Source organism: Gadus morhua, chromosome 9 (assembly GCF_902167405.1).
Source record: "Gadus morhua chromosome 9, gadMor3.0, whole genome shotgun sequence".
In the NCBI taxonomy this organism is placed as follows: Eukaryota; Metazoa; Chordata; class Actinopteri; order Gadiformes; family Gadidae; genus Gadus; species Gadus morhua.
In genome coordinates, this window is record NC_044056.1 from 24,110,679 (window position 1) to 24,120,042 (window position 9,364).

General features: G+C 45.2%; 1 protein-coding gene across 1 annotated transcript; it reads left to right on the top strand.

The window, feature by feature from the left end:
- Positions 1–622: 622 nt before the first annotated feature.
- Positions 623–8,779, top strand: LOC115550841 (cytochrome P450 2D9-like). The gene is made up of 4 exons (XM_030366175.1): positions 623–629; positions 3,336–3,370; positions 7,694–7,835; positions 8,223–8,779. The coding sequence occupies exons 1-4, from the start codon at positions 623–625 to the stop codon at positions 8,414–8,416; spliced, it is 378 nt and encodes a 125-aa protein (XP_030222035.1). The 3' UTR covers positions 8,417–8,779.
- Positions 8,780–9,364: the final 585 nt, after the last annotated feature.

Consider the following 9,364-nt stretch of genomic DNA (forward strand, 5'->3'; position numbering starts at 1 on the left):
TGGCCAGATCTAAAGTGGAGAAAAGAAAAGCACCTGAAAGAGCATCCAAGGATTCTTCAATCCGAGGCAATGAAAAGGCATCTTTTCTAGTTTTCGCGTTCAACTGTCTATAGTCAACGCATAGACGGATGGATCCATCCTTCTTCTTGACGACGACAATGGGTGAAGAATAGGGACTACAGCTATTCTTTAACACTCCCTGCTCCAACAACTCTTGGATGTGCGTCTTCACAACATCATACTGTGACGGTGGCAGTCTACGGTAGCGTTGTCGCACCGGAGTCTCATCCATTAATGGGATTTCGTGTTCCAGAAGGTCTGTGCAACCCAACTGCCCTTCCCCACGACTAAAAGCTGCACTATACCTTTGAAGTAATGACTTTGCCTGTTGCTGCTCTGAATCTGTCAAATTAGGCCAGGTGGCATCGGCAAGGCCCGGAACGTGAGAGGTGGTGGCCTCCATGACTCGAATGCAAGCTACTGGACCTTGGTTACTATTTTCTTCCTGAAAACAAATGGGCTTGTTAGCAGAACATACCTCGATCATATACAATTGACCCAAGGTGGTGCGTGGTCTTCCTTACCCACATTGACTACCGGCACATCAACTGTGCCATGCCCAATGCGGAGTAAAGAGCTAGGAATGAGCAAATCTGGTGGTAACTGCCAGTCTCCCTCTCCTGGCTCTATGAACGCTGCGGGAATCAACGGGCAAAGCCCCTGCCTGCATACAGCTGAAACCAGCTTCATAGAGCCAGCAGGCACAAGAATGGAGGAGCCCGGGGGGGTTGAAACCTTACCCAGGAAACCAGAATTTGACAGGCCTTCAAAGGTTTGACACTCCAGCAGAGCCTGTTTCCAGACTGCAGGCACATCACTAGTGGAAGGAGAGGTAAATAAACTATTGCTCCCTTGACAGAACATTTCGCGCAGACAGCCACGAAGAACGTTCATTCCGATCAGCCCTGGGACAGTGTTTTTTTTTAACTTTGACCCAGAGGCTGGTGGATCTTGGACGACCAAAATGCCTATGGAGGGAAGCACTCTACCCAAAACTTCTATGTCCAGCTCTAAATAGCCTTGATAGGGGATATCCAACCCATTGGCTGCCCTTAACTGTAGCCATCCACAAGAGCGTAGTTGGGTTTGCCCCTGAACTTGGAAGTGTTCTTTAAAGAAGGATTCTGTGATGGTGGATACCATAGAACCGGTGTCAACAAGGCACGTGATGGGCACTCCTCCCATTTTAACATCAGACACAGGGCATTGCCCTATAATCATAGAGTGGGGAGGATAACCTGAGCCTGCTAAGGCCCCATCTAGTGCTTGGCTCCATGCACTAGAGGGTGCTAGTTTCCCGGTAACCCACTAGATTGTACATCGCCTGTATTAACTGTCCTCTGCCCAAAGTCATTCCGTACATGCGGTCCCTGCCTTTGAACCGTTAAACAGTCCCTTGCCATATGGCCAGCCTGGTCACACCTCAAACAAATAGGCCGACCATCGGCTGCAAATTTGTAACGCTGGGGTGGATTACCTGGCCTACTGTTCGAGTTGAAAGGCATTGCTGGTTTACCTGGCCTGCTGTTGGAATTGAAAGGCACTGGTCCGGAGGACAAATGTTTTAAGATGGTGTCTAATTGGGTTTGTTGTCTACGCAAACAATCTTTAAGTTCAGCCAATTCGTCGTTTGATTTTGCAGCCACAGCCTGGGTCTGAGCTCCCCATTCCCCTACCATTCCTGCGCTGGCATCACAAGAGAAAGCCCTAGCGCGTACTGGGCGGGCCCCTTCCCCATCGTCTGCCCAACGAAATGCTTCTCTACGCACGTTCAAAAAGGACGAGCCAGGATTGAGGCGAATAAATTGTTTTAGTTCCCTACGCAACATTTTATCTCTAACGTTTTCCACAAAGTGATCATGGAGAACCGAGTCAGGGTTAGAAATAGCACTTGAATTTTTTCGTTGACAGATTTCCATTAATGCCATTATCGAATGTGAAAATTCGCGCAACGTTTCTCCCTCGCGTTGGCGACATTGGAAAAACTTTTGTTGGGCCTCAATGTAAGAGTGTGCACAGCCTAGATGGGCCAGCCTAGATGAACTAGACCTACAACTCCAGTACCAATGCGTTCACGTGGATGACGCGAAGCAGTGCACTCTCACCTGACGTGAGCTTTCTGTCCCTACACAAATAGCGAACATGAAATGATCAATGCTAAAAACACTACTCCATACATTTGTATTAGAACGGGAGCAAGCACACTTACTTGCTGCTACCCTGTGTGACTCACAAATCGCTGTTATGCGATCACATGTCAGTAGACTCGTGGTTGTGTGCACCATTTACTGGTCACCCAACCCGGTATCACGCGATTGCGTGCTCATGCGCACGAACGTTAATCTATTGAAGCGTGTTCCAGTGTACGATAGTCCGACTTTTTGCGTGCTACACAGAACGAAATGTAAACCAATGCTTTCTGAATGGGAGTGTTGTCAGACAATGAACGTGCTCCACAAAACGGTACGAGAGAGAAAGAAAGAGAGAGAGGGAGGGACAGAGAGAGAAAGCGAGAGAGAGGCTTCAGAAAGGGTGTGCGCAGAAAGTACAGTGCACCCTAGTTATGTTTATGCCAAAACCACAAATGCTATATGTATATATATATCTATATATATTGCCTAATTATATATATTGCCTATATATATGTATAGGCTATATATATAATTAGGCTATAATTATATTATTTAGCGTGTAAATCTATAGCCAAATTGTCGAAGATGCCCGAGAATCTCCGGGGATATAAGCATGGGAAATCGGCGAATCAGACCCATGAACCTATAAAAAATGAGACGTCATCTCAAGCGGGAGAGAACGTTTGCGGTGCTGGTTTGTGTCACGTAAGTACAGTGCCGTGTTCCAATACCCGTAGTGTCCGTACTTACTAGCCAAAATTTGAGTACGCAGTACGTTCCAATTCAGATCCGGCGAAAAGAAGTATACTTCAAGGACCCGGATGCCGTACTCAAAACGGGCTAATCGTGAAGTGTGGATCGAAGGACACTCCCCGTACTCAACGGCAGCCATCTTAGCTACGTAGCGAAAGAGGCGGAGCCAGGCTGAGCCAAAGTCGGCGCATTTCCTTATGGAGCTCCGTACAGATCATTCATTGTTGAAAATTGTCTGTGATAACTAATAAATGACAGCTTTTGGCCACGCGTTTCAACTTAAAATTGTCTGTGATAACTAACAATACGACAGCTTTTGGCCACCCGTTTCTACTTTCACCTTTGATACTGAGAAATTGTGACAATACACGGATATATTAAATGCAGGTGCGCTGCTCTGTAGGCAAACCGCGAAGGAAAAAAGGGTAGCTGCTTCATCTGTTCTTTTTAGAATTGTATGTCTTGATGTTTATTTTATCTAGCCATCTATTCTCTTGTTTTTGGCTATGTGAATGAACGTCCGCGTCGATGCCTCGATCGCAAGTCCAGTGTCGCGAGCGGACGTTGCCATGGCATCTAGAAATCATACCGTATTTAATGGGTTGTAGTGAGTGTAACATAATTCACCTACAGTATTTTGTTATGTGTTGTTCTTTCAATTGTATTAGGCATGTCGTTTACTATCTTGGTGGTTCAGGGATCGCTGTCCCTTTTAAGGATTACGAGCAAGGGCGTAACCACGCATTCTTTGGGGGGGTCGTGTCCCCCCCAATGTTGAGAAAATACTAACCTGTCCCCCCCAATATACAGCAGGTTAAAATGTAAAATATATGTTCTCTTTTTATGAACCCTGTCAATGGATCGGTCTCTTGTTATGCAGTGATGTTGCTAGGTACGCGTCCTGCGTCCCTGACGCATTAAAATCTGAAAGGACGCACTAAACTCACTATCCATGCGTCCCGGGGACGCATCTCATTTTCCCCATGAAAAACGATACATTGTGAACATTAAACAACTCGTGTTTAATCACAGTAACTGGCCAAAGAAACCTTCTTGTGAGCAGATCGGACAAGCGCTGTTTCAACCCTCTGCGCATGTACTCGGCGCAGATGTGATCCCCTGTACAAGGTATCGCGACATGCTAATTTAGCCGCTACCAAAACAACTAGCTCGTCACCGCTGATTTCATTTCAACAATTAAAAATACGAACTTCATAGTAAATAAACCCACGTTTCCACTGCTCGATGCTGTGCTCATTCGTGTCGAATGAGCAAATCAAACAGGATTTTTTTGCAATCCTTCTGATTGAATATATGTACATTTATGACAAAATCGTGAGGACTAGGCTTGTGACACACACACACACACACACACACACACACACACACACACACACACACACACACAAATGTGGCGCTCGCGCGGTAATAGCTCATTGGCGCCACCTAGTGATCATTATGTGCAAATGCACAGCCTCTCATTAAAATGACTTAGGGGTCATTTGACCCCTCTTGCGGCGCTAGGAGTAAGTAAAAATGGCCCGGCGTTTCTAGTGTTAAACATGAACGGTTGAGTACTCCAGCTCTAACCATATCATACCACCATCAAGGAGTTTAACACTATTAATTTAATTTAAGAAATAGAATAATAATAAAAAAGAAACACATTTTTTAAACTGGGGAGTCGGGACCCATTGAATTTCTCAGGGACCCACCCAACTCGCCACCTGTGGGTCCCGGGGACTCACTACATTGAAAACCTATCAACATCACTGGTTATGTCTTATTTATTTTCAATTTATTTCCGTTTGTTGAGTGTGTGAATCCCCCCTCCTAATTGTACACTTGTGCGATTTAGTTTGAAACCGCCTCGCGACTTTCTGCGTTGTCATGGTTACCCCACACTCTTTCTTCAGTGAGAGCCAAGAAAGTAAAGTTGAGTAATGGAGGATTTGAGGTTACCTAAAAAGCAGAAGAAACTGGACCAACAGCCAAGCATACACAGTTTTTTTTCAGACAGTAAGTAACTTGACAGGCATGCTGAAAGCAGTGGCCAGACAGGGACATGCTCTGGACATGCAGGTGATAAGGTGAGAATTTTGAATATGAGACTAGACAGCCTTACAACATTGTATATAACCTGGGCCTACATGTCAGCAATACATAAAAGTAGCCTACTTCTAATACAAGCAGAATATATAGACCTAAATGATCACGAAGGTCAGCCACTGTTCTTCTGATAACATAATGACATGTGGTCATGGGTATGTGGTATTTTTCCATTGGAAGCTATCCTTTTTGCTACAGTACTACTGGAAGAGCATAATTGTAATTGGTAGGTGTGTTTAAGGTCAGTAAGCAGCTAACCAAAACAAAGTGTGTGTGTGTGTGTGGGGGGGGGGGGCGGGGCAGACATTACATTATTACACTATTCCTTTAGATGTGAATTCAAATGGTCAATGTAGTCCTCGAAACTATGTTCTAAATGTCCACATTTTCATAAATAAATATAGAATTGTAGGCAATGCACTTAACAAATAATAATAAAAAATTGGACCCCCCCAATGTCTAAACCATGGTTACGCCCTTGATTACGAGCGTCTCATGACGTCAGAGCCCATGCAGGATTTGTTTACCTTCAGCACGTTTTGATTTCCTGTTTCTCTCTGGTGCGGCCACACCAACCGTTGGACAACGCGAGTGACGCTTGACCAGTGTGTGGTGGTTCAACGCTTCCAACGCGTCAACGCGCCAACGCAGCTAGATGAGTCCATGTCCATGCAAGTGAACGGAGCGTTCCCTCTTCGTCATAACTATCAAACCAAACATCCTTCACATTCACTGAGCGAACATTATGAAAGTAAAATGCACATTTCTCGCTAAAAATGTTTCCATAAACGCATTTAATGGCGTAACTATGTAACTATTTCCACCCAGAATAAAGAAAAATGTCGGCCGTTGCTGCGCTGGAGTCCGAGGTAGGAAACCCAAACGCCGCCGTGTTTGGGTGATAGAGTTTAGATCAGGTCAGATTAAATAATCTCGGATATAAATAACAATAATCGGGTTAAATAACTTCACATGGTGTGTCTGGTGTGTTTCCAGCATTCGCAGTGTTGATCAGCAGAGAAGCAGTCCGCCAAGACGTTGAGGTTGCTTAGGAACCAGAGACTCTGTCCATGCAAGTGAACGGAGCGTTCCCTCTTCGTCATAACTATCAAACCAAACATCCTTCACATTCACCGAGCGAACATTATGAAAGTAAAATGCACATTTCTCGCTAGAAATGTTTCCATAAACGCATTTAATGGCGTAACTATGTTACTATTTCCACCCAGAAAAAAGAAAGATGTCGGCCGTATGCTTCTGTGCAAGCTCACTACTCTCTGCCAGTGACGTCGGGTCAAGCTCCACGCTGATTGGCTACCGCGGCTAAGCGTCACGCGTTGGAGCGTTGAAAGTTCAATTTTCTGAACTCCGGGCGTTGGTGCGTTGGGCGCGTTACTGCGTTTACGTGCGTAATTACGTGCAACTGCCGCGCCTAACGCCCCCAACGCAACGCTTCAACGCTTCAACGCGTGTACCGCGCCTAAACCAATGGTTCCCTATGCAAAAATGCCGATTTTCAACGCCCCTAAAGCGAGCAACGCGGTTGGTGTGGCCGTACCGGCTACTAAATAAACTCAACGTGCGAAATTGTATCTCTCACTTATGGCAATTTCCACAGGGTTATCATTAATATTGATGTGTAGGGGTTGTTTATAACTCGTGAATAATATTGTTTAGACCACGGTCTGGGGGAATACTCTGATTCTGATTGGCTGCAGTGCGTGCATTAACTCCTGATATAGCCCTACAGACACCTGCTAAGTAGTTCGCGTCAGTGTTTAGATTCTCTGCCCGATATTTCCCACCACTATACTCGGGCCGGGCCTTTGATCGAGCGTTTTTATTTTTATTTTACCATTGGTTTATTGGCCTAATCTGAGGAGAAATCTATGCCATAAACAGAAATATTATAGGCCTTTATTACACGGGTCTCCTCAATGCCGTGGAACGCTCCGTTCATGGGTAGTAGTCCGGTGACTTGTCTTTGACTCTCTGTCCCTCCCTCTCTCTCTTTCTCTCTCTCGTACCGTTTTGTGGAGCACGTTCATTGTCTGACAACACTCCCATTCAGAAAGCATTGGTTTACATTTACATTACGTTCTGTGTAGCACGCAAAAAGTCGGACTATCGTACTCTGGAACACTCTTCAATAGATTAACGTTCGTGCGCATGAGCACGCAATCGCGTGATACCGGGTTGAAATAGCAGCAGGACCAGGAAGGTAAGCATAATGAGGAATGTCCAGAGGTAGTGGTGATCGTTCATGTGGTTATTTATGTATTTCACAGGGGTTATTGTTTGTTTAGTGTACGTATGGCCCAGGGGAAGAAGCTGTTGGTTAGTCTGGTGGTGCGTGATTTCATTGACCTGTATCGCCTGCCAGAGGGAAGCAGATTGAACAGGTCGGTGAAGTCGGATCTGTAAGCCTCCGTTCTCCACATCTGTAAAGATCCACGTCAAGCTTCACAGAGAAACAAGGTTGTTCTATGCAGAGCTGCCTAGATTAATACTTTATCCCAAATGTGCATGAAACCAACAGCTGATCCAGAAACACAATCTGCCCCAGTGACAAACACTCCTGTGTCTCTAGAAATCTCTTGTGATTTCTTTCTATGTTCTGTGCTAATGTGGTTTCCAAGGGAACGATCATCGTCCCCAACATGGCCTCCGTGTTGTCCGAGGAGGGCCAGTGGAAGTTCCCTCACGATTTCAACCCAGAGAACTTCCTGGATGACCGGGGAGAGTTTGTGAAGCCGGAGGCCTTCGTACCGTTCTCTATTGGTGGGTGGACCAATCAGGGCGCAGGATATACAACCAAGTGTGTCACTGCATTGACCGCCAGATCAGATTCACAACGCTCAGCAGGTCTGCGACGCCCGTCAAGCCAACAGCAGATGGGATAAGCCTGAACCAATCAGATTCTTCAAAAGCCCTCAACGCATTTCATTCTTTGATCACTGAAGTAATGCAGTATAGATCAACTATTTCAATGGCAGTATCAATGCTCACCTCTTTGACAATGGCAATGAGTTCAATGATTGGCCGACAGTATATTGGCCGACAGTATATTGTACACACAGAACCAGAGATGAAATGGCAAAACGTAGGCTGGATCAGAGTGCTATTATTCCCTGGATGTTGCATTGTATCGTGTTCTCCTGTGTCCAGGTCCTCGCGTGTGCCTGGGGGAGGGCCTGGCTCGCATGGAGCTGTTCCTGGTGCTTGTGACGCTGCTCAGAAGATTCCAGTTCATCTGGCCCAAGAATGCTGGAGAACCAGACCTTAGGCCTGTGTTCGGACTCACCATCAGTCCCCAACCCTTCAACCTGGAGGTTCGCTTGAGAGGGACAGAGAGGACTTGATGAGAGAGAGAGAGAGAGAGAGAGAGAGAGAGAGAGAGAGAGAGAGAGAGAGAGAGAGAGAGAGAGAGAGAGAGAGAGAGAGAGAGAGAGAGAGAGAGAGAGAGAGAGAGAGAGAGAGAGAGAGAGAGAGAGAGAGAGCTTGATGGGCGAGAGAGCTAGCTTGATGGGCAAGAGAGAGAGCTTGATGGGCGAGAGAGAGAGGGAGAGGGAGGGAGAGAGAGGAAGAGGGAGCGAGAGCGGAGAGATCGAGAGAGAGAGATTCTTGAGGACCTGTGAGTCCTTTTATTTGATGGAAGAACAAAAACAGGTCAGATAATGGTTGGGTTGGCTATTCTTTTTTAAATTAAATCATGTGAGAAATGATTATATCTACTGTGGTCTCTGCACCCATCGTTTTCTGATTCTCATTGTTTTTCTCATTGTGTATCATATATGAATTTTTTGTGCCTCTTATGCTGTTCCAGTTTTATATTTCTATATTACCATAATTTATATATATGATAGATATGTATTTGCTGATCAACAGTTGTGAAATCTTAAAAAGGAACAGAGTTCACACATCTGTTTAGATTAGTCGTTTTCTATATCATGGTTAAACATGCAAACCACTGATGATATCCTTACATTGTTGGGATAGATGGGAAACATATATTTTCGATATAGTTTTCCATGTTTGGATTTATTTCATTTCGATTTTTATACATCAGGACTACATGTCACAACCACACAAGGAAAAATACTCAACCATGAAAGTGAACTTGGTGTGGGCATGGTTATCACTGCTTATTGTACGATTAATGTTATGAAGTCTATAATTGCCTTTCTGGGGGTTTCAAATCCCTTATATTTGACTGTGACCAAACAAGACGGGATCCTGTTCATGGTTAATCACCTTTGAGACCGTTAAGAATTGATGTGATGGGGATGAAAGCAGTCAGCCAAAATCTA

Bases quoted from the DNA above. Each gene is read 5' to 3' on its own strand.
- LOC115550841 (XM_030366175.1), top strand. The intron at 3,371-7,693 runs GTAGCTGCTTCA...GTGGTTTCCAAG, and splicing joins AAACCGCGAAGGAAAAAAGG to GGAACGATCATCGTCCCCAA. The intron at 7,836-8,222 runs GTGGGTGGACCA...TCCTGTGTCCAG, and splicing joins CTTCGTACCGTTCTCTATTG to GTCCTCGCGTGTGCCTGGGG.